Source organism: Pituophis catenifer, unplaced genomic scaffold, assembly GCF_029215685.1.
Source record: "Pituophis catenifer annectens isolate HBS135680 unplaced genomic scaffold, rPitCat1.0.hap2 SCAF_7, whole genome shotgun sequence".
In the NCBI taxonomy this organism is placed as follows: Eukaryota; Metazoa; Chordata; class Lepidosauria; order Squamata; family Colubridae; genus Pituophis; species Pituophis catenifer.
The window spans coordinates 43,523,435-43,547,454 of NW_027256887.1; the positions used below are offsets into that span (position 1 = coordinate 43,523,435).

Genomic DNA, 24,020 nt, shown 5'->3' on the forward strand with positions numbered 1-24,020 from the left:
AAATGGAGAGATGCTTGCAAAATAAAGTTATTCAAAAAACAGCTGCTTTGATAGAATTAAGTGACCTATTTGTTGCTTTTGATTTTATTTTCCAAGATAAAGAGAAACCTAGTTTAAATAGTTGTAGACTGTAAAATTGTACAAGAACAGAAGTTGTACAAATTACCATTTTAATCACTTTCAGATTCTGTACTCTGCATAGTATATTTATGTTGATTACTTGATAAGTATACTATTATATTATTAATCCTGTTATGAATTCATTGCTTTTACATGTAGGAGTAACAGACTAAGCAAATACAATGCAACCAACATTTTTTAAAAAATGACAATACTATATCAAAAACTGTGTTGTTGCTAAATACAGCATTGCCACATGATTCTAGCAATGTACTTTTCCAAAACTGCAAAACTTCTGTTTCTTCCTCCTCCCGGAAAAGGAGATAAACTGCAACACACAGCAAAGTAGACTATAAGCCATCTTTTATATTTATGAATAAAAAAGCATAGATTGATACACATTTTTTAAAGAAATGTGTTATGCTCATGAATAAACAGAACCGAAACTGATGATTGCAAAGATGGTCCTTCCTACACATCAGTTAGTTTATGACTACTCATATTGTCAATTTCTTTAGCTTAAGCATGGCACAGTAAAATTCAGACAAGCCTATGTGTGGCTCCCTTGCCCATTGTTCCTGTAGGAATTTGTGGGCATTTTAAATGTACTGGAATAGGTACAAGACAAAACATGAGATCAGGGAATATGCAGACACAAAGAATATTATGAACACTGTATGTTCAAGCTTTAAATACTGATGTTGAATTGCTCCTAATTTTTATAAAATGCAGTGGCAGGCACATGGCTGCAGAATAAATTAACAGAATAGTTCTTTCATTCTCTAACAATGCTATGAATGAACACCTGAAAAATAAACCAGCTTTACTTTCTATTGAGGAAAATAAGCAAATGTTAAAAAATGTTAAAAGACTGTCTTATATTCAGTTTTATTTTTAACTTCAACCTTAATCTTTGTGTAAGCAAGCCCATTTTCAGAGTGCTTTAAAATGATATTTCCTTACAATACTCTATATAGACGGCCCTGAAGCAAACACACAGGAGACACGTGTACGGTTATAAATTGTCTGCAGTGTAAGTTTAAAGCACTAGAGTGATTTAATAAAAGTCTTGCACAATAGAAATCAATTAACTGTACTTGAAAATATTAATCCTTTCTTCAGAGCTTTCCTTTCATTCACACAATATAGTAGCCTTATACAAAAAGCCACCACCTTCAACATGTCTTAAAAGAAAAACAGGCTGCAATGCCTTTTTTTAAGCTTAAAACAATAGTAACCCCCTTTGTCACAGTAACAGAAGAAAAACATTTGTACAGTCCTTACTTGGAAAGTGCTCTGAGGCATAATAATATACATCCTCATAGCCCTCATGATAATCTTCCTCCGGACGATACTTTTTGCCTTTTCTTCTCCTGGATCTCCTTATCTGCTTGACCAACCCAAAAAAACGCTCCATCTCATTCACCAGCCCACAGGCTCCGGTCTATTGCCCAGAGCTACACTTCACAAACAGCCAGTGGCAAAAGAATTAATAGCCAAGAGAGAGAATTGGCCCCTTTGACCAGCCAGCTTGCCACCACTCAAAAATCAGCTTCAGCTCTGGCAATAAAAGGACACTGCTTTACCTTCGTCTGACTCTGCATTAAAATAATCAAAGGTACTATCTCTACATCTTAAAGCAAATACTTAAAAAGAAGAATGGTAAGCTAAGAAGATAGGATCTTCATTGCAAGAACACTTTAATAAATGAAATAAAGTTAACAATGGATCTGACAGCAGAGGAATCCTAGCACTAGAATTTCACTATTCTCTGTCTCCATCATTTGAAGTGGGGCCAGAGGGGAGGAGATAAACGCTACTCAATGGACTGAACCACGTCTGAAAACACAAGAGGTTTCCTCCAACCTAATAATTATTTCTTGTTATTTACAACCTCTGATCACTTAAGATTCCATTTATTTTTATTCGCTTTCTTCTTTTGCTTGCTTGGTTTACAGAATAAACAATGCACAGCTCATTCCTGCTACAAACAATGCAATCTGAACAAATAACAAAGTGGTTTAACCCATATACACAGACCACTCAATGGCAAGCGTGCACTGAATCTGTTAATTGGAGCAGCAAGAAGAAAGCTTGGCAGACGTTTTTAAATAAAAAAAAATTACACACTGGGCACTGATACACCTCAATGATTATGTGAACAAATGTTGCAATTTAGAGATCTGTATTCTTATGAATTCAAGGAGACTTAAAGAAATTATCCAAAGAAACTACAATTAAACATGCCTCAGTTTGATTTAAGTTACCCTTTTCCCTAGTTTCAAAACTTAAAAAAAAGCATGTGCTATGAATTATTCCTTGAAACCTCTCAAAGCCTGAAAAATTTTCAGTGCTTTCTGTTTCCATGAACCTCATTTCACAAGCACTCTTGAAGATAAGGAGGAAATTTCTAACAAAATCAGACCAACTTTTATTGAAATAGCCTAGCTTTAAAACATAGCTAAATACCATAAATGATTTTAAAACCCTCACCAACACCTACAGTACCATTATTTTTTTTACAATACAACTAATTCAGGATAGAAAAAAAGAAGCAGTTCACACAATATATATTAAATTATGAAAGCTGCTAACAAAATAGGTGGTGCATGTCATCATATGGAAAGACTTAAAACTAATTCATGGAGTATAAGTAGCTAGTAAATATAATGACTGGCGAAGACTATAGGTAGTCCTCGAGTTACGAATGTAATGGACCCTGCCCATTCTATTCATAACCCGAGGATTCATAGGAGTGAATCTCATACAATGAAGGCAATCACTCCCTCCATGCATTTGCTAATCGAATTGGCTCGTTAAGTGAACATGAGGTATCTCAGGGTGGGGAAGGCCATCGGGGCATAGTAATGGAACAGGCCACCTACTTCAGACCACCCAAGTCTTCCCTCGATCCGTAGTTACCACATTTTCTCTCCCTTAGGTTCCCCACAATTGCTTCCTCCCCCATCCTTCGTAAGAGCAAACAACTGTGGTTGTTGCAACATTTGTAATTTTGGGAGTTATTCGTAAATGCTAGGGGGCACTTATATCACATAACTTCGAATGTTCGCTAAGGGAATGTTCATAATCCGGAAATTACCTGTACTTTCAGTTCAGGAAGTAGAGAATAGAGACACCAGCAGTTGCAAGTGTTGTACAACGTAATGTCAATTACCTTATCAAATTATCTTAGACAATATAAGAAATCAGGCTACCATTCTGACATCAAACATGCAAGCACAATAACTCATGATAGCTTTTATTTACTATCTTCCTATCCCTCCTCACCATAAAGTCAAAGCATGGCAATGAACACAAATTGCTGTGGAAAATAAATAGGAGAGTGTTATTGTACTCACTCTCTGCTAGGAAGTTTCTTATAGTTATCCAACTGGCCATGTGTAGTTAGAACGCTGAACAGATTGCAAGGTTCTTCAGGCACTTTGAGGCTCCTAACTTTCCTCCTATGGCAGGGCTGTCAAACTCCCGGCCTGCGGGCCAGATGCATCATGCATTACCCACGCCCGGTTTAGCGAAGGGAAAAAAGTCCTGATATGTCACATGATGCTGCTGTGATGATGTGAGTTTGACACCCCTGCCCTATGGCAAAGGACACCCAAACCCTGTTTCTGGAAATCATTTTACTTTCCCCTATGGGAGGCTCCAGCCATTGCCATAGAGATTAGAGATTAGAAAGGCCATTCTAAAATCTGTTCCATTCTAAGAAGGGACATCACAGCCATGGTGGCATTTTTAGCTGAAGAGAATTGCATCCCTAGGATGTGGACTGGGTTCTGGGTAGGATTAGTGCCGCCACATGTTTATTGGACCTGTGTCCCTCCTGGTTGGTACTGGCCTCCCGGGAAGTTACACGAGGCTGGCTCCAGGGGATTATAACTGCTTCTCTGAGTGAGGGTGCCTTTCCCGCCGCCTTGAAAGAGGCGGTGGTGAGGCCCCTCCTCAAGAAGCCTTCCCTGGACCCGGCTGAATTAGTTAACTATTGTCCGGTCTCCAACCTTCGTTTTGTGGCGAAGGTTGTTGAGAGTGTGGTGGCACGACAACTGCCCAGGCACCTGGATGAAGCTATCTATCTAGACCCGTACCAGTTGGGCTTCAGGCAGGGGCACAGCACAGAAATGGCATTGGTCGCGTTGGTGGATGATCTCTGGGGTTGCTCCTCTGTCCTAGTCCTATTAGATCTCTCAGCGGCTTTTGATACCATCGACCATGGTATCATGCTGCAGCGGTTGAAGGGGTTAGGAGTAGGGGGCACCGTTTTGCGGTGGTTCTCTTCCTTCCTCTCCGGCCGCTCGCAGTTCGTGTTGGCAGGGGGGCAGAGGTCGACCTCGAGGCATCTCGCATGGGGAGTGCCACAAGGGTCGGTCCTCTCGCCTCTTCTGTTCAACATTTATGTGAAGCCGCTGGGTGAGATCATCCGTGGTTTTGGGGTGAAGTGTCACCTGTACCCTGATGATACTCAGCTGTACATCTCCACCCCAGACCACCCCAACGATGCCCTTGATGTGATGTCTCGCTGCCTGGAGGCCGTGCGGGTCTGGATGGGGAGGAACAGGCTCAGACTCAACCCTTCCAAGACCGAGTGGCTGTGGCTACCGGCGTCCCGATATAGTCAGCAGGTGCCATCGCTGACTATTGGGGGTGAATCTTTGCCCCCCACAGAGAGGGCTCGCAATCTGGGTGTCCTCCTGGACGCACGGCTGTCTTTAGAAAAGCATATGACGGCCGTGGCCAGGGGGGCCTTTTATCAGGTTCGCCTGATCCGCCAGTTGCAGCACTTTCTGGACCGGGACGCCTTGCGCACGGTCACTCACGCCCTTGTCACCTCCCGGCTGGACTATTGTAATGCTCTCTACATGGGGCTCCCCTTGAAGAGCACTCGGAGGCTCCAGTTGGTCCAGAATGCGGCCGCGCGGGTGGTTATGGGCGCACCTCGTTGTGCCGGCGTGACACCCCTCCTGCGCAAGCTGCACTGGCTCCCAGTGGTCTTCCGGGTGCGATTCAAGGTATTGGTTACCACCTTTAAAGCGCTCCATGGCACAGGACCCGGGTACCTTCGAGACCGTCTTCTGCCACCAATAGCCTCCCACCGACCAGTCCGTTCCCACAGAGAGGGTCTCCTCAGGGTGCCATCAGCCAAGTTATGTCGGCTGGCGACACCCAGGGGGAGGGCCTTCTCTGTGGGAGCCCCAACCCTGTGGAATGAACTGCCCCCGGAAATACGTAAGATCTCCGACCTCCGGGTGTTCCGCTGCGCACTGAAGACCCTGTTGTTCCGCCAGGCAGGGCTGTCAATATAATAATTTTAAATTGGGGTATTTTAATTTTTGGGGTTTTAAATCGGCCAAATCTATTTAATTATTTTAATTTTTAATTATTGTTGTGTCTTGTGTTTTTAAATTGGCTGTACACCGCCCTGAGTCCTTCGGGAGAAGGGCGGTATAGAAATAAAATTATTATTATTATTATTATTATTATTATTATTATTATTATTATTATCCAATAGAATAGACAGAGCGTTGGAGGCATCTCCATTCATTAGCATATAGGCAAGTGAAGACTTGCTTTTTGTAGCAAGTCTCACCAACATCCATGCCATCAGAGTCTGGTTGATCTCCCACAAAAAAAGTTTCAGTACGAGCTTTCCTCCCACTGTATGTCTCCAGATGCTGAAAATTCAATCCCATCATCTCAGGCCATCTGACTGGAGTGATGGGAATTTGCATCTTGATTTTAAAGAGTACAGTGCAAACAATCACACACAATTGTTCCAGTAAGTGCTGACACTATTATTATTATTGCTGCTGTTTATGTCATCAGTAGCATTACTCATTGGAAGAGTCACAAAACATTTTTATTATTTTAGGCAATTACTGTACTGGAAAGTCTGAAATTCCCTTCATAAAAGGCTTCATAATAATTCTATATTTCCTGTAGTCATCTTTTCTTTTTTTTTTCTTTAAAATGATGGAAGTAAGCATCATATTACAAGAATATGAGTTCAGTAAAAGGTTTGTATCCTTATCGAAATCATGTACCTTCAATTTGTAACCCAGTCTTAAAAATGGGTATATTTTGAAATATTATACTTCAGTCTCATAAAAGACATCAAGAATTTTAAGGGAAATGTAAGATTCAGGTTAAAACATTGAAAAAAGCCCAAGAAGGGTTTTGAAAGCAGAAATAGCCTGCAGTCATAAAGCTTCTTCCAGTTATTGCTGCACAGTGATGACAATGATAAACTGAAGGATTTTATTCCTAGTGAGCTCAAGCAAGCATGTTTGGCTTAGGGATAAAAATGACAAGCTTATATGCATTTTCTTAGCACACTACAGATATCCAGATTTTTCCAATAAAATAAAGATCTGATATTTATTAATTCACTGGAAGTCCCTTATTAATTGTTTGGCTCTCTAGATTCCTTTAATAGTTACTCAATAACTTTGTCATATTTGTCAAATTCATGTCCCATTTTCAACCAGGATATCAAAACAGCTAATCTGGAGATCTCTCTTAACTTTAGCCTCAGAACAACAACCCTACATGTTAGTTGGAGTGATTAGCCCCAAATCACCCAGTCAAGTTCTAGATCTAAGGTATACTTGAACCAGTGGTGGGTTTCAAAATTTTTTACTACTGGTTCTGTGGGCGTGGCTTGGTGGGCGTGGCTTGGTGGGCATGGCAGGGGAAGGATACTGTAAAATCTCCATTCCCTCCCCACTCCAGGGGAAGGTTACTGCAAAATACCCATTTCCTCCCAATCAGCTGGGACTTGGAAGGCAGAAAATAGATGGGGTCGGAGCCAGTCAGAGGTGGTATTTACCGGTTCTCCGAACTACTCAAAATTTCCGCTACGAGTTCTCCAGAACTGGTCAGAACCTGCTGAAACCCATCTCTGATTTGAACATGCCCCCCCGATGCAGTCTTTACCAGTACATTACACATTGATTTAAGATTTTTCTTATCCTTAGAAGTCCAAGGAAAGGACTAAAGGACTTCTAAAAAGCAATGTCCACTTACATCCTGGAAAGGCAAAGGGAGGTCTAAATATACATTTAAAAGTAATTAGTGTAAACTAAGAATAATTAATAAGTCAGACAGCAAAATTCTTTGCATATATCTATCATATCTATTGTATCATATCTATTACTGTTACCTTAAACCCACACTGCATATTAGATGGGATAGTGACCTCTGAGCCCTCTGATCCAATCTTTATGCAGTGGAAGGATTTATAGGGTATAAGTTATTCCTAATAGTCACTCATCCAATTGTCTTCTTTTTAAGAAATCAATTCCACCATTTCAAAGGTCATCTTTCTCATTGACTGATTTCTCCTAGAATCAGAAAGTTCCAAATATATAGTCCAGTCAATAACATTACAGTTCCTTGAAAACATATTTCATATAAGCCACTCCAGATGGCTGTTCTACCTACACAAAGCATTCTGATATACACAGCAGCCAAACATGGGGACTGTAAGCATTATATTCAAACTCTTCAAAGTGGTACAGTTGTCAAAGTTCTTCAGCTCCAGTAGCGCAAACTGCTCATTCCCATTGTAAGTTAGTCTACCTCTTCCCTATGGTGCAGATGCTTTGTTAGATGGAAGAAAATGTTTGATTTATTAAGATAAAATAAAACATAGTTTAATTTAATAAGTAAAACTATGGGTATAAACAGATAAAAATTTAAAGAAAAAACTCACAGTAGTGTTTGTTTTTTGTTTGCTTGCTTGTTTAGTCAGTCAGTCAGTCAATGATCAGAAGAAATACTGAGCCATTCAGACAAATCTCCAGTTCCCTGGGAGCCCCGAGGCCTAGCAGCATAACCAGATCTTGAGGGCTTTTCGAAAAATCAGAAGGGCCAATCTAATTTCAGAGGGAAGGATGTTCATAGGCTAAACACCATAGCATAGAAAGCATCTCTCCTGGGATCCACCAGAGGTAGGGCCCACACTGATGATATCCATAGCAAGCCTTCTCTGCAAGACTTAATGGAGCAGGCTGCTGTAACTTGGAGGAAGAGATTCTTTAGTTAGTCCAGTCCTGTGCCGTGAAGGGTTTTAAAGGGCTAGTTCCTATATTGGGGAGGGCGTTTCCATCGGCATTGTGAGTGGGAGGGGCAGATATGGCGGGAGCAGGGGGCCATATCGTGTTAGGGGAGGGCGCACTCGCTGTCTGCGGGTCATTGCGTGCTCCGGCCCTCAATGCTCGTCTTGCACCCTGGGTTGTTCAGATCCTCAGGCCTGGGGCCTTCGGTTGATGTTGTGCAATGCCAGGTCCGTGGTAAATAAAGCCCCCCTCACTTGTGATCTGGTTCAGGAGGGGGGTGCAGACCTGGTAGGTATTACAGAGACCTGGTTGGGCCAGGAGGGGGGTGTCCCCCTCGTCAAGATGTGCCCTCCAGGCTTCTACGCATTTCATCAGCCGAGGTCCCAGGGGAGGGGTGGGGGGGGTGGCAGTTCTGGTAAAGGAAGGTCTCGCCCCAAGGGAGGCCACTGTACCTCAGATAGCCGGATGTGAGTCCCTCCTTGTGAAGTGGGGACAAGGGAGGCAGATGGGCTTGCTGATTACGTACCTGGCTCCCTGCCACGTGTCAGCGGCCCTGCCCGAGCTCCTCAACGTGATTGCCGAGGTGGCAGTGGAGACCCCCAGGCTTATGGTCATGGGGGACTTTAACTTGCCGTCTGTCGGTGAAGCATCTGAGGCGGCTCGGGAGTTCATGGCTTCCATGACGGCCATGGACCAATTAATTCACGGACCCACTCATATGGGAGGACATACTCTGGACTTGATTTTTGTCTCTGGACAGTGGATGAATGATCTTGAGATAGGGGAGTTAGTGACTGAGCCCTTGTCATGGTCGGATCATTCCCTTCGTAGGCTTGACTTTCTAACCACCACACCCCACCGCAGGGAGGCGGAATAGACCAGATGGTTCCACCCAGGCGCCTGATGGATCCTGATAGGTTCCAGATGGAGCTTGGGCCATTTCCTGAGGCTCTGACTCATGGCTCGGCTGAGAGTTGGTGGCCACCTGGGATAGGGCGGCTGCTGACGCTTTGGACCGAGTCGTGCCTGTGCAGCCTCTGACCTGTCGCCGAGTCTACCTGGCTCCTTGGTTCTCCGAGGAGCTGAGGGAGATGAAGCACCAGAAAAGACGCCTAGAGAGCAGTTGGAGATCTAGTCGCTCCGAACCCGACCGAACACTGGTAAGATCTCATATTAAGACTTACCTAGTGGCGATAAAAGCAGCAAAATGTAACTATTTTTCCGCTCTTATCGCATCGGCAGATAATCGTCCGGCCGCCCTGTTTAGGATGACCTGCTCCCTCCTCCATCTGGGAGCGCGGGAGGATCCCTTGCAGGGTCGTGCTGAGGATTTTGTTCAGTATCTGCACGATAAAATCACTCAGATTCGGGAAGGCTTAGTCTCTGACTGGGTAGGTACAGACGGGATGATGGGTGCCGGTCTTGAGACTGTCATTTGGGAGGAGTTCGATCCTGTTGCTCCCGAGGACGTGGACAGGAAACTCAGGCGGCTGAACGCGACCACATGTTTATTGGACCCGTGTCCCTCCTGGTTGGTGCTGGCCTCCCGGGAGGTTACATGAGGCTGGCTCCAGGGGATTATCAACACTTCCTTGAGTGAGGGTGTCTTGCCATCCGCCTTGAAAGAGGCGGTGGTGAGGCCCCTCCTCAAGAAGCCTGCTCTGGATCCGGCTGTTTTGGCTAACTATCATCCAGTCTCAAACCTTCCCTTCTTGGCGAAGGTTGTTGAGAGTGTGGTGGCGCGACAGCTTCCCCAGTACCTGGTTGAAGCTGTCTATCTGGATCCGCTCCAGTCCGGCTTCAGGCCTGGGCACAGCACGGAAACGGCATTGGTCGCGTTGGTGGATGATCTCTGGAGGGCTCGGGATAGGGGTTGTTCCTCTATCCTGGTCCTGTTAGATCCCTCAGCGGCTTTTGATACCATCGACCATGGTATCCTGCTGTGCCGGTTGGAGGGGTTGGGAGTGGGTGGCACCATCTTGCAGTGGTTCTCCTCCTATCTCTCCGACCGGTCGCAGTCGGTGTTGGCAGGGGGGCAGAGGTCGACCCCGAGGTGCCTTGTTTGTGGGGTGCCTCAGGGGTCGGTCCTCTCACCCCTTCTGTTCAACATTTATGTGAAGCCGCTGGGTGAGATCATCCATGGCTTTGGGGTGGAGTTCCATCAGTACGCTGATGACACTCAGCTGTACATCTCCACCCCAGGCCATCCCAACGATGCCCTTGAAGTGATGTCCTGGTGCCTGGAGGCCGTGTGGATCTGGATGGGGAGTAACAGGCTTCATCTCAACCCTTCCAAGACCGAGTGGCTGTGGCTTCCGGCGTCCCGATATAGCCAGCTGGTGCCATCGCTGGCTATTGGGGGCGAGTTATTGGCCCCCACGGATAGGGCTCACAACTTGGGCGTCCTCCTGGATGCATGGCTGTCTTTAGAAGAGCATATGACGGCCGTGGCCAGGGGGGCTTTTTATCAGGTCCGCCTGATTCGCCAGTTGCGTCCCTTTCTGGATAGGGACTCCTTACGCACAGTCACTCAGGCACTCGTCACTTCCCGCCTGGACTACTGCAATGCTCTCTACATGGGGCTCCCCTTGAGGAGCACCCGGAGGGTCCAATTGGTGCAGAATGCGGCCACGCGGGGGATTATGGGAGCCAGGGGCCGCTCCCATGTGACACCTCTCCTGTGTGAGCTGCATTGGCTTCCAGTTGTCTTGTGGGTGCGCTTCAAGGTGTTGGTTACCACCTTTAAAGCGCTCCATGGCATAGGACCTGGGTATTTGCAGGACCGCCTTCTGCCGCCGATAGCCTCCCACCGACCAGTACACGCCCACAGAGAGGGACTCCTCAGGGTGCCGTCAGCCAGGCAATGTCGGCTGGCGACCACCAGGGGGAGGGCCTTCTCTGTGGCAGCTCCTGCCCTCTGAAACGATTTGCCCCCGGAGATACGAAGGATATTGGATCTCCGGGTCTTTCGCCGTGCCCTGAAAACTTTTCTTTTCCATCAAGCAGGGCTGGCGTGAACCCCTCCCCCTTTTTTAGTCTTTTTAGTTTTTTAGTTTTAAATTGTCATGGGGTTTTAAATTGAACTGTTTTAAATTGGGCCAGTTATATAATTCTTTTAACAATTTTAAATTTTGTATCTGCATGTGTTTTAGCTCTGGCTGTTCACCGCCCTGAGTCCACTAGGAGAAGGGCGGTATACAAATTTAAATAAATAAATAAATAAATAAATAAATAAATAAATAAATAAATAAATAAAATAAAGATTAAAACCAGCACCTTGAATTGGACCTGGAAATAACCAACACAGCTTGTAAAGCAGAAGTGTAACATACTTCAGGTAATACCTCAGGCCATGGCAATGGATAAGCTCACCCAGCAGCCTCATAGATGTTAAAAAGAAGAAGAGAAAGCACCAAGCCCTATGGCACCCCACATAAAAGGAGCAGAACATCAGACCTTTCCTCCCCAAACTTCACCAACTGGAATTGACCCTGAAGGAAGGAGATTTATTTATTTATTTAGCTTATAATTAGAACATGACAGAAGTAAACAAATATACACAATCCATGTCCTGTGTCTGTAGCATTCCTTAAGCTACATGAGCTCCCAGGGCAGTGCTAAATGGGTAACAATGACCAGATGTAGCCGTACTGCCCTCTTGAGCCTTGTGGTCATGACAAACAGAAGTGCGTAAAATATGAATTCCTTAACACTGTGTCACCACCACCACCATCACCACCCCAACCCTCTGATTTAGAAGGATACCATGGTAGATAGTATTGAAAGCTACTGAGAGATCAAGAAAGGCAAGGATGAATATACTACCCCCATCCCCATTTATATGTTATGTTTTATCTTGGCTGTTCACCTCCCTGAGTCCTGTTGGAGAAGGGCGGTATAAAAAACAAATCAAATAAATAAATAAAATAAATCCTGCCCAGATCAGAGGTCATCCAAAAGATGACCAATGCCATCTCTATCCCATACCCAGGTCAGAATCCTGACTGGAAAGGATCCAAATAATTTGCTTCATTCAAAGTTCTCTGGAATGCAACCCCCTTCTCCACCACCTTCCTGTGAAAGAGGGGCCAAGAAAATTGAAGGCACCTTTCTATTTGAGCCTTGTCAACAGAGTCAACATGGCAGAATTGCGTATACAGTTTATCAAAGCTGTAACCTTGAAACAGGTAGGGGAGGAGATAGGAGGAGAATAAAGGAGATGGGCATACATATTTTGAAAGCACAGCAGCAACAAACAAAAAAGAGCCAAATAAAATAAAGGATTTTCTTCACAGAGATAGGAGGCTCTGGAGAGGTAAAGCAAAGCATAACATTGGAAAAGTGCCCATCTTTACGTATTGCCCAATAATGAAGAAGAAAATAACAACAAAAGAAATCTCAGATTTAAAGCCAGAGCAAAGTCTATAAGAGCTAAAATACTCTTGTATACTAGGGACAATTTGATGGCTGCCCTTAAAAATATCAGGAAATATATTATCCCTTGAGCAAGCAGGGCGACAAGTGAGGACAAGACTTATTAGATCAACTCATCACCCTGTGTAGAAGGGATATCAGAAAATTACCCGTGAAGCTGTTTCTTTCCATAAATCGAAGCAGTGTCTCCCCTATTCAAGGATGTTATTAAATCTGCTTTTTAGAAGGAAGGATGTCAAAAACTTGTACAAGACAATGGAAGTATGTTACAATCCATGCAGAGCTTCTTTAGTGGGACTAATATGCAATTGGTAATTTATTTATTTATTATTTGGATTTATATGCTGCCCTATCTCCAAAAGGACTCAGTAAAAAGTGTTGGTAGTTCATCAGATATTGCTAACCTGTACAAAACAGGAATGCTGTATTTTTAGAACTTCAGTTAAAAACAGCTGCCACATTTAGACTTTAAATCTAATCTCACACAAATGATAATAAAAATAAAAATAAAAATTATAAATAAAAATTATAAATAAAATAAATGATAAATAAATAAAAATAAAAATGATAAAAATGATATTTTTTCATAGAATCTGCTAGCCAACAAACTAAGGTTATATCTGCAACTATTATGTCAAAGGTTATGACCTTTGTCTAATCTTAACAAATCTTTCTCATTTTCATATACATTCAACTTGTGTATGATTTCCCTAAACATCAAATAAACTAGGGAAAAAATGGAAGGAATGTTAAGAAGAGTAATATCAAAAACATAAAAGAAGAAGCAACCTGTTTTACTTAAGCAAGAGATACCAACAATCTAGTTGTGGGATTCAAATAATTTAACAACCGGTTCTCTGCCCTAATGATTTCTTCCAACAACCAGTTCACCAAACTGCTCAGAAAGTTAACAACCGGTTCTCCCGAAGTGGTGCAAACCGGCTGAATCTCACCACTGCAACAACTCATAAGTAATTCTATACACCATCAGGAATGCTAGTTTAAAAAGCAAATATACTTATTTGCATATTCATTTCATTCAACTTATTCATGTACATTTTTATATTACTCTGTAACTAAGCCTAAGTTTACATAACTTCAAAACTTTTTGAAAAACCATTTATTCACGAAACGTAATTCTTACTTTAAAAAGTATTCAAGACAAACATAAGATGTTGTTTTATACCAAGTCAAAACCACACTTGCCTGTCTTAATGACAGTTTTCCAGGCTCCACACCCCTGGTAATGATTGATGAACATTCTTATTAGCATTATCATTACTGATTTTTCACATCAGCATACTAATATAGTATTGAGGTTGCTTATTAATTTAACATAAAATGAAAAATAGGTAAAGGTAAAGGTAAAGGTTCCCCTGCACATGCGTGCTAATCGTTTCCGGCTCTAGGGGCGGTGCTTATCTTCGTTTCAAAGCTGAAGAGCCAGCACTGTCTGAAGACTTCTCCGTGGTCATGTGGTCAGCATGACTAAACGCTGAAGGCGCACGGAGCGCTGTTACCTTCCCACCAGAGGTGGTCCCTATTTTCTACTTGTATTTTTTACATGCTTTCAAACTGCTAGGTTGGCAGAAGCTGGGACAAGTAACGGGAACTCACTCCATTATGTGGCGCTAGGGATTCGAACAGCTGAACTGCCAACCTTCTGATTGACAAGCTCAACGTCTTAGCCATTGAGCCACCGCATCCCTTCAAAATGAAAAATACTGATTAAATTAATAAATGTAAAAGGCATACACTTTAATTATATAATTTAATACTTTAATTATATAATTTTAATTATATAATTTTTTATCAAAGTGCCTTACACAGACATCAAAACAAAATTGTAACACAATAAATAAAGCTACAAAGAAAAGAGCAATAAAACCATGTGCTTGTGCCCTATGTAGGTTTGCATCCCACCCACCCCCAATAGAATGAGAAACTCCATAATGATCCCAGACAAGCACTCTTGAAACTGCCTTGGGACTGATTAGTAAGAGTTCAGTGATCATTTCTATGCAGGCTCATCACTCATAAATGTGATACACAATTACCAAGAAGAAAAATGGTAATACTAGTATGTGTATGTATGTATGTATGTATGTATGTATGTATGTATGTATGTGTGTGTGTGTATATGTATATATGCCAATCTGAGCTACTGGAAAAATGGTGGGATATAAATCTAATACATAAAATAAAATAATAGAAATTAAAGAAGGGATCGAAGAGGAGAACTATGATCAGGTAATACAGAACTGTCAACAGATTTCCTCAGATTTTGAGTATGAGTTCAGTAAAAAAAAAGTAATACTTGTCATTTGTTTAAATTTTAAAAAAAGAATATATTATTTAACATAATTTCCATTAGAAGCAATTTTTTTTTCATTTCTGCAGGAAGAGAAATTATTGAGATTAATTTCTACTGTAAATAACTCAAGTTGGTAGTGTTTGCATTTCCTTTTGCCATTGGCTTGGCAATATTGAATGCACCTACATTCAAGAATCCCTTCCCCACCAAAACAAAAAAAGATCATTCATTCAATACCCTGGGATCACCTTCATCATGTGCATTGACTGCTCCAGGAAATGCAGCTCTCTCTGATTCATGAAACAGAGAACTGTTCTAATTTAAAGCATTTATGTCTAATGAATGTTTTATGTAGCCACAGTTGACAAATAATTTTCCCCCAAAGAAGAACTTTACAGCCTGAAACAAATACACATATTGCGTACTGAGGTTGGTTCAATAAATCTTCTAAGTACTTCTAAAATTCGGTGTAGCACTTGCTTCAAGGAAGCTGCAATTATTCATCTTAAATCTTGTGTAGGGGGAGGAAAGCGGTGGGAAATACAGCAATTCAGAGAGTATGAATCTGGTGGAAAGAAAGCTGGACATTTTGAGGAAATTTGATTATTCTTTTAAGATCAGAAACACTATTTTAACTACAATTATCATTTTACACAAATATGGACTCTACACAACTAATTTATCTCTTAGAATAATCCCATCTCCTTTATTCTTGTTTTCCTATTTTTTCCTTTTGCTCCAAAACCAGATTGCAAGGGAGGCTATCTTCTTTTTCAGGTATATTAATTCTGAGATTAGGGAGACTCAAATCCAAACTCAAATCACTTCCATGTTGTTTTCTTGAAAACAACATGGAAGTGATTTGACATTGCAACCTTCTTCTGAGATTTTTTTTTTATTCTGCAGTCTAGCCTACAACTCTAGGATTTCTTCACAGGCTTTCAAACAAGATTCAATATGCCAAAATTTGAAAATATTTGACTTAAAACATTTGTCTCAAAACAGGACATAAATTTATATTTTGAATGATATGTTCTCAAAATTCTTTAGATGATGGTAACAATCTAATCCAGGGGTCTGCAACCTTAAACACTCAAAGAGCCATTTGGACCCGTTTCCCACAGAAAAGAAAACACCAGGAGCCAAAAAAACCCTTCCTGTGCCTAACTATTTCTTGAGTGGCCACAAAACTAGCATATGTAGTTGAATTAAATGTTCTGTTTTCTTCTGAAACTTTTCTTTTCTTGGATTTATCCATGGTTAGCCTTACGGAGGTTGGAAAGCTCAATAAATTGCATGCCAGTGGGTGTCGCACATTGGTGGTTGTGATGCATATTTTGAGTGACAGGGAGCCACAGCAGAAGGGTGAAAGAGCCACATGCGGCTCCAGAGCTGCAGGTTGCTGACCCCTGATCTAATCTACCTCTAGTGTCTGTAAATCTGTTTTTAATGTAAAAATAAGTAGGGACATTTCTATCAAGGATGTAGATCTCACCTTGAGGACAGAGAAGAAATGAATGAACTATTATGGAGGATGTTTGAGAAAAATTACTCAGTCCTGAAAAAGAGGTGAGCATATAAAAGAAAAGCTAGATGAGGTTGAGAGAAATTTAGTCAGGCTTTCAAGATTTTAGTATTCTATCATACTGCAATAAAAAGCACACTCTGGAATTCCAGCTGTGCTTGCTTTTGGGCTACTTCATAGAGCTGACAATTTCCTATCATAATATTTCAGAATTTTAACAAAAGCTCAAAGGCTTTAAGGGACTTCCAGAAAAATTCCATTCAACAGACCTTCCTTTCTTCTTATGAAGAACAGGAGAAGAGAAGGTATCGACCTTTGATCTCCCGATGGTGATACTGGTGACTGCCATTCAATACATAATTTAGACAGTCTCAATCTTCTCCTAACTATTATGAATAAGAAAACCAGTTTTAGCATCTAAAGAAGAGAAAGCTACAAATTTAGCAACCAACTTGTGCTGCCCAAAACTGTCAACGAACATGTTTACTGGGCTTTAGAGCTCTTTGAGAAAACCAACCATCCCTCAATCAGCCTGCTTTTCATAGAAAAAATGTTGTGTGTAGAGCATTCAGGTAAATCATACAGGCCAATTATTACCACAAAAAGAAATAAGTCATCATAAGCCTAGTTTGGATAACCAACATTTCTTTTCCTCAAAAGCACAAATGTAAAAAAAGAGAGGTTGAATTAAATCAGTTTATTAAAATGTCTACAGTCTCCTAGCAATTTATGTCTTTTGTTTACATCCCATTTTTCCTACCCAGGTTCACTACTTTATATAATAGATAACTGGAATGATAAAGTTTACAATTTGATGACAGTCATTCTAACAAATTCAAATGTTACTGTTATTTTTTGTGGTGGAGTAGGTACTATATGTTTTGAGAAGATGTGTTATTTTCTAGAATGATAGATGTGGATTAGGTTAAAAATTCTTCATTTATATTTAAATGTATATCTTAGTTATTCAGAATGGACATTTGTTTTATTATGTGATATATTAAGAGAACTAGTGAGTGAGATATATTATGATTCACATATTAAATGCATCACAGAGATTCATGTTCAAATTATTCATAGAGCTAAGAAATATCTATGCATTTTTAAAAACTCATGTGGAAAAGAAAGTAAAATATTCAAAGGCAAAGATGTTCCCTAGTTGTTAAATGGAGTCCAAATCTGATCCTACAAAGAAGATGGGTAAGTGCAGATGGTTCACTATTAGTTCCGGAGTTGTCTTCTTCTAAAGGTTCAGATTGTATTTTTTAAATTGTTGTGAACCAACTTGATTGTTTTCTAATAGTAAGCTGAAATGTACATTTAATAAATACATTGGAATGGGACAACTCATCACAGAAAACTCACCACAGGATAACTAGGGACAATTCAACAATTCAATTTAATCATTTAAAATAGTTCAAAAATTATTTTACTTTTTGTCATTCACATTTCATTTTGTCCCTCCTTTGGCATCCTTTCTTTATGATTCTATTTCACTATTTCTTTGATATTAGTGTAACTCTTGTCCCATGGAAAATTGTCCCATGGTGAGTTGGCCATGGCAAGTTGTCACAGACCCCAATAAATACGTGTTAAACACAATACTATGGTTGAAGATGAAATTAGTGGAAAGACGGATCTGGTTGCTCTTTAATCTTTGATGGGTGGTCTTTACAATTTTTGAAGACAAATTTAAATCTAGATAAAAAATTTCTAGTCTGATGTTTCCTCACAGGTTTTTTTTTTTCTTTTTACTAATGTGGAAATGCTAAAAGAGTATATCTCGGACTCAGATTTACAAAGGAGTAGAAGCTGAGTCTCAATCATTGGTATGCAAGAATAATTTACAGCTTTGCCTTTGTTGTCTATCTTTCCCAGCCCTGAAGATATGTAGGACTTTTATGTTTGCTCAGTTTCATGTTTTCCCCTCAGTGCATGTGATCTGCACAAAGCAGACGATGCTGTTGGAGTAATATCTCTTGCCCTGGTGATACTAATGAGATGCAAAAGCTAAATTAGGTTCTCTGTTCTGCTCATTTTATAAAGGGACACAACTTTTAAAGTATTTTGATTACACCACTTTTAAAGTATTTTCCAAGCAAAGAGTCTGAACTTTATTCTTCTTACAGCATTCCTATCAAACCAAAGATGTTGGTATCTTTGGTAGCATAGACTGCTGATTTGTAATCTTGGAAGATGAATAACAGAATAACAGAGTTGGACGCAACCTTTCTATTCAGCCCCCTGCTTAAACAGGAGACTCTGGTGCTTTGGAGAATAAATTGACCCTTTCTTCTTTGTGGCAGCCCCTTAAATATTGGAAGACAGCTATCATGTCACAATGCAGTATAACAGAGTTGGAAGGGAATTTGGAGGTCTTCTTCTAGCCCAACCCCCTGCTCAAGCAGGAGACCCTATACCATTCCGGACAAATGACTTTCCAATCTCTTCTTAAAAACCTCCAGTGAGTCAGCATCACAACTTCTGAACACAGGATGTTCTACAGATTAAATGTTCTCACTGTCAAGAAATTTCTCGTTAGTTCTAGGTTGGACCTTTCCTTGACAAGTTTCCATCTATTTACTTCTTGTCCTTGGCGTTAGGTGCTTTGGAAAATCGGTTGTCCTCCTCTTCTTTGTGACAGCCCCTCAAATATGGAAGATTGCTATCATATCACTCCTAGTCCTTCTCTTTGTTAGACTAGATATACCCAGTTCCTGTAACTGTTCCTCATATTTTAGCCTCCACCCGTCTAATAATCTTTGTTGCTATTCTCTGCACTCTTTCTAGAGTCTCAACATCTTTTTTTTTTTAACTCAAGCTCAATACTCAATACTTGTTTGTCTTTGGTTGTAGGTTAGAAGTTGTTTAATTTCACTATTTATTTCTTTTTATTATTATTTTGTACATTGTGTGTTGATCATAGCTATGAATTACATGCTGAATAGTTAGAATTAAAAAAGAATATATGCATAATTCTAATTCCATTCTCCACACTTTTTAAATCAAATTATTGTCTACACAAAAGGTGAGAGATAATTAAAGATAAATTAGTTTCTTATACTTTCTATATATCAAATGCTATCAGTTCTAAGTTGAAAACATTTTTTCATTACAAAAATATGGTTTAATTTAGCAAACTAATAGATCATATTTTATTTTACATTTCACAAAACTTTTTCTAGAAAACATACACCTCAAATATTATTAAAAATAGATAAAAATTCCATGAAAAATAATATATATAGCTGTAAAATTCATAGCATGTGAATTTGCTGAAAATCTTGTATAGAAATATGCATAGATGCAGGTCCAAACAAATATGACCAAGAAGTTATTTCTCTTTGTGGATGGCCTTATTGTTTGCCCATTTTTCTCATTAATTTTTTCTCATTAATTCTCTCTCCCGCCCAGCCCTGGGATTTTTCTTACTCCCAGGTTGATTCTGATAAACTGGAAGTATAAGTTTAGAGAAATAGGAGAAATTTATACCTGATTGCCCATCCCACTTTATAGTTGGCCAATCTAGAAATATGGCTACTTGCCCCGCATTCAGTCACAGCTGTTTTGAATTTTAAAAATAAGATGAACATGGAAATAGTTAAATAGCATTTCATCTGGCAATGTTAGAAATGCCCCACAGGTCAAAATCAGTCTTTTTCTGAAAGAGAGGTTCTGCTTTATTTTCACCTGATCACCTGCAAAGTTGCTTATAAAATTTTTAAGCTAATGGTAGGAAGAAATTCAAAGAACAATACAGCAGACAAGTTCTTTCTCCAATAAATAAATGATGAGAATCAGAGCGCTTTGCTTTCAAGAGAGTGCAGAAGATGACTGAATTAAGAAAAGAAACCAATTTAAGTTTTGTAATAAAAAATTCAATTTCCATATGTAAACTACTAAACTGTTTTCTGTATTATTAGTACTAATTATTTATATACACTGCATAAATTATCTGAATTTGCATTTAGAGACTTAAAACAAGAAATAGTCACATTCTGCAGAGCTGAAAGTCTGAAATACTGGTTTAATCTGCAGTATTATATATTTAGAATGAACAAGCCAATACACATTTCAAATATTGCATTATTAATGGGAGACTAACTTTTAAACCTAGGAACTCGAAATTCAATTTTTTTCTCAGACAATATCTTCAAGTGTGTTTCTCTAAATTTTTAATTTCAGGTTTAATACTGATTTACTTAGAGGATTGTTGCAAGGATTATAGCAAATATATACTAATTCATATTTTACGTTTGGGTTTTACTCATCAGATTTCTTAATGGAAGAGTATACCAATTTTTAACTATGAACATATGAAACCCTATTTCTATATTTTTCTTAAAAGGTGAGAAAATGTATTCTAAATGTTTAGAGCAGGGATGTGAAACTCAATTTCATTGAGGGCCGCATCAGGGTTGTGTTTGATCTTGGGACTCCGGGTGGGTGTGGCCAGCTCGACGTCACTTGTGTCGGGGGTGCCTGTGATGGCCCGAGTGTTCTGTTCCTGAGCTCCGTTTTCAGCTGCAATGGCCTCCCTAGCTTCGTTTTTGCTGGCAGAGGCACCGTGGGCCAGTCCTTCGCTGTTTTCAGGACAGCCCCGCGGGCCAGTTCTAAGCACCCTGTGGGCACCCTGCAAGACTCATTATGCTGTTTTGACACCCCTAACCATGGAAACTCAGTAACTTTGGGCCACTCCAGCCAGTGTCTCCTAGCCCAACTTACCTTCAGGTTGCTAATGTAGAGGAAAAAAATGAAGGCATACCCCATGCACATTAATTTGAATTTCTGAAGGTTAGGGGGATATAAATTAATTAATCAAATACATAATAACAAAAGTGTGGGTGGTCAATAGTGTGGATGTTGTGTGTAAACAACTTTTCTCCTTCATATATATGTTCTTGTGATATCCTACTCTTTCATTTGCCCCATAGTTGGATACCTGTTCTGAACTATTCCCATATCTCTGTCTGGTTACCTCTCACAAGCAGCTTGAGAACTACTCAGAAAGCAGCTAAACATGATCTCTCCAAGACTTAATTGCTGTCTCTCTAAATACTTGCCTTTTCATTAGTTACTGTCAAAAGATTTACAATTTGGCAATAAAGACTCTGGCTTGTCATTACTTTATTTTGTGTTTGCATCAGCTTACATGCAAGCCAATCAAAGATATTTTTATCACTTGCACCAGCACATACGTATAGAGCAAATTGAGATGTGTGTGTGTACATATGTGTACATATACAGTACATACATACATACATACACACACACACACACGTATAAACACACCTTTGCATTCCCTGACTGCCAATAAAATGGAACAAAGCAGCATACATAAACCTATCCCACGTTCATGAATGCTTAATTTCTGCATGTGAGTTAAAAAAGAAAAAAGAATTAGTAATTTACCAGGCAGGTTGGCAGGCATACAATTGCAAACAGTCATATTCCATCTGGCTATGTGATTTTCTTCCTCTTCATTCCCACATCACCCATCCAAACTAAACCAAAAGCAGAATGATTACTTCCTTCTAATATACTGGCTAGGCTAGAAACAGCTGTAACAGTCAAGATGATGCCTTTTGAAACAACCAAGTTTTCTATAATTTTTAGGTCATAACCACAAAATAAATCTCTCAAAACATATGCATTTTGTTTCAGATTTGAAAGAGTAATTTTCAAATCTTTGGAAATTGAAATATCCTGCACACCCTAAGCAAAACAATAGATGAACTTTTAGGGAAGGAAATATACTGAACTGTACATTTTTTCTGTAGAAATGCTTACAACACCCAAATTCCAAAGTGCTGTGTGTAGTACAGTAGAACCTCTGGTCACAACTATCATTCGTTCCATAACTTTGGTCGCAAACCCAGTTGGTCGTGACCCGAACCTAATTTTGGAAATTTAGTGCTTACAAAAAAAAAAAAAAAATGGAATGGAAGGGGAAATCAGCTGTGAAAAAAAATAAATTGTGAATTTTTTGGTCGGAACCCAATTTGGCCATGGTCAGAAGCGTTCATGACCAGAGGGTCTATTGTATTCTTGCATGGACAAAAATATTTTCCCCATTTTTTCCTCCCTGCAACAGCTTTTCTTCTCTTCAAAATCCCGGTCTGAAACCATTAGGGCAACAATAATTGTTAGTTGCAAAATAAGTTTCTAGAAATCCTAGTTCGCACTTGAATGCCTGAATGTGCATGGGGTAATTTTACACTGTGTCCTTACCAAGAGTAGGGACTGCTACCTACTCAATGGCAATGCCATATGCTCCTTATCTTAATTAAAAAATATTATGTAAAATTTTCACTCTGCCAAAGACAGATAGGAACTGAAGAGTAAAGTCTTAGAAACTTGGCCAGACCTGGCTATGAACTAACATTTACTGTAATTCAGAAAATGAAGCCATTGTAATACATTGCCCATCTCTAAGTATTTAGGAGAAATAATACAGAACTTATAAGCACTCCTGCTTCAAGTGTCTCAAACTCTTTTCCCACACTTCCCCTATGTAGAGAAATTTCTTTTATAACACTTCCTGAAAGTGTTTATGAAAGAAGTTGAATATTTATAGTGTCTGCATTCTTTGTCTAAGAATCCCCTGCAACTGCTGGAACTATAACAAAAAACCTTTGCTACCTAACTCCTAATAAGCAGTAGAGGTCAATATTAATGGCCATCTCTTGATGCTCATGGCATATGGAATATTGCAACTTGAAATATAAGTTTCAAGTTTCAAGTTTATTAGATTTCTATACCGTCCTTCTTCCGAAGGACTCAGGGCGCTGTACAGCCATATTAAAACACATAGATTTATAAAGTTTAAAACCAATTAAAATCAAATATAAAAATTTGGCCCGCGAATTAAAACACACATACTCCCATTTTAAAATTCATACTAGGCCAGTCCGGCTTGCTGAAACAGAAGGGTCTTAAGGGCGCGGCGAAAAGTATGCAGGTTGGGGCTAAGACAAAACTCTAGGGGCAGCTCATTCCAGAGGGCTGGTGCCCCCACAGGGAAGGCTCTCCCCCTGGGTGTCGCCAGTCAGCATTGTTTGGCCGACGGCACCCTGAGGAGCCCCTCTCTGTGGGAGCGTATTGGCCGGTGGGAGGTTGTTGATGGCAGAAGGTGATCTCGTATATACCCCAGTCCTAAGCCATGGAGCGCTTTAAAGGTGGTAACCAACACCTTGAATCGCACGTGGAAGACCACCAGGAGCCAGTGCAACTTGCGCAGGAGGGGTGTTACATGAGTGCACCGAGTCACACACATAACCACCCGCGTGGCTGCATTCTGGACCAGTTGGAGCCTCCGAGTGGTCTTCAAGGGGAGCCCCATTTAGAAAGTGTTGCAGTAGTCCAGACGGGATGTGACGAGGGCATGAGTGACGGTGCGCAGGGCATCCCGGTCCAGAAAGGGACGCAACTGGTGCATCAGGCGAACCCGATAGAAAGCTCCCCTGGCCTCGGCTGTCATGTGATCTTCCAAAGACAGCTGTGCATCCAGGAGAACACCCAAGTTGCGAGACCTCTCTGAGGGGGCCAAGGTCTC

The 24,020-nt window shown here is 40.5% G+C and overlaps 1 protein-coding gene across 4 annotated transcripts in view; it reads right to left on the reverse strand.

Annotated features, from left to right (window-relative positions):
* The window catches only part of GRIP1 (glutamate receptor interacting protein 1), a 416,635-nt gene that overhangs the window by 307,121 nt on the left and 85,494 nt on the right, over window positions 1-24,020 (reverse strand). For 3 of the 4 annotated variants that reach the window (XM_070947985.1, XM_070947984.1, XM_070947982.1), the window contains exon 1: window positions 1,405-1,537. The exons of the other annotated variant lie outside the window; for it this stretch is intronic. In XM_070947985.1, coding sequence (XP_070804086.1) covers window positions 1,405-1,537 — 133 coding nt within the window. Of the gene's footprint in view, window positions 1-1,404; window positions 1,538-24,020 lie in introns of those variants that run through there. 4 annotated transcript variants of the gene reach the window in all.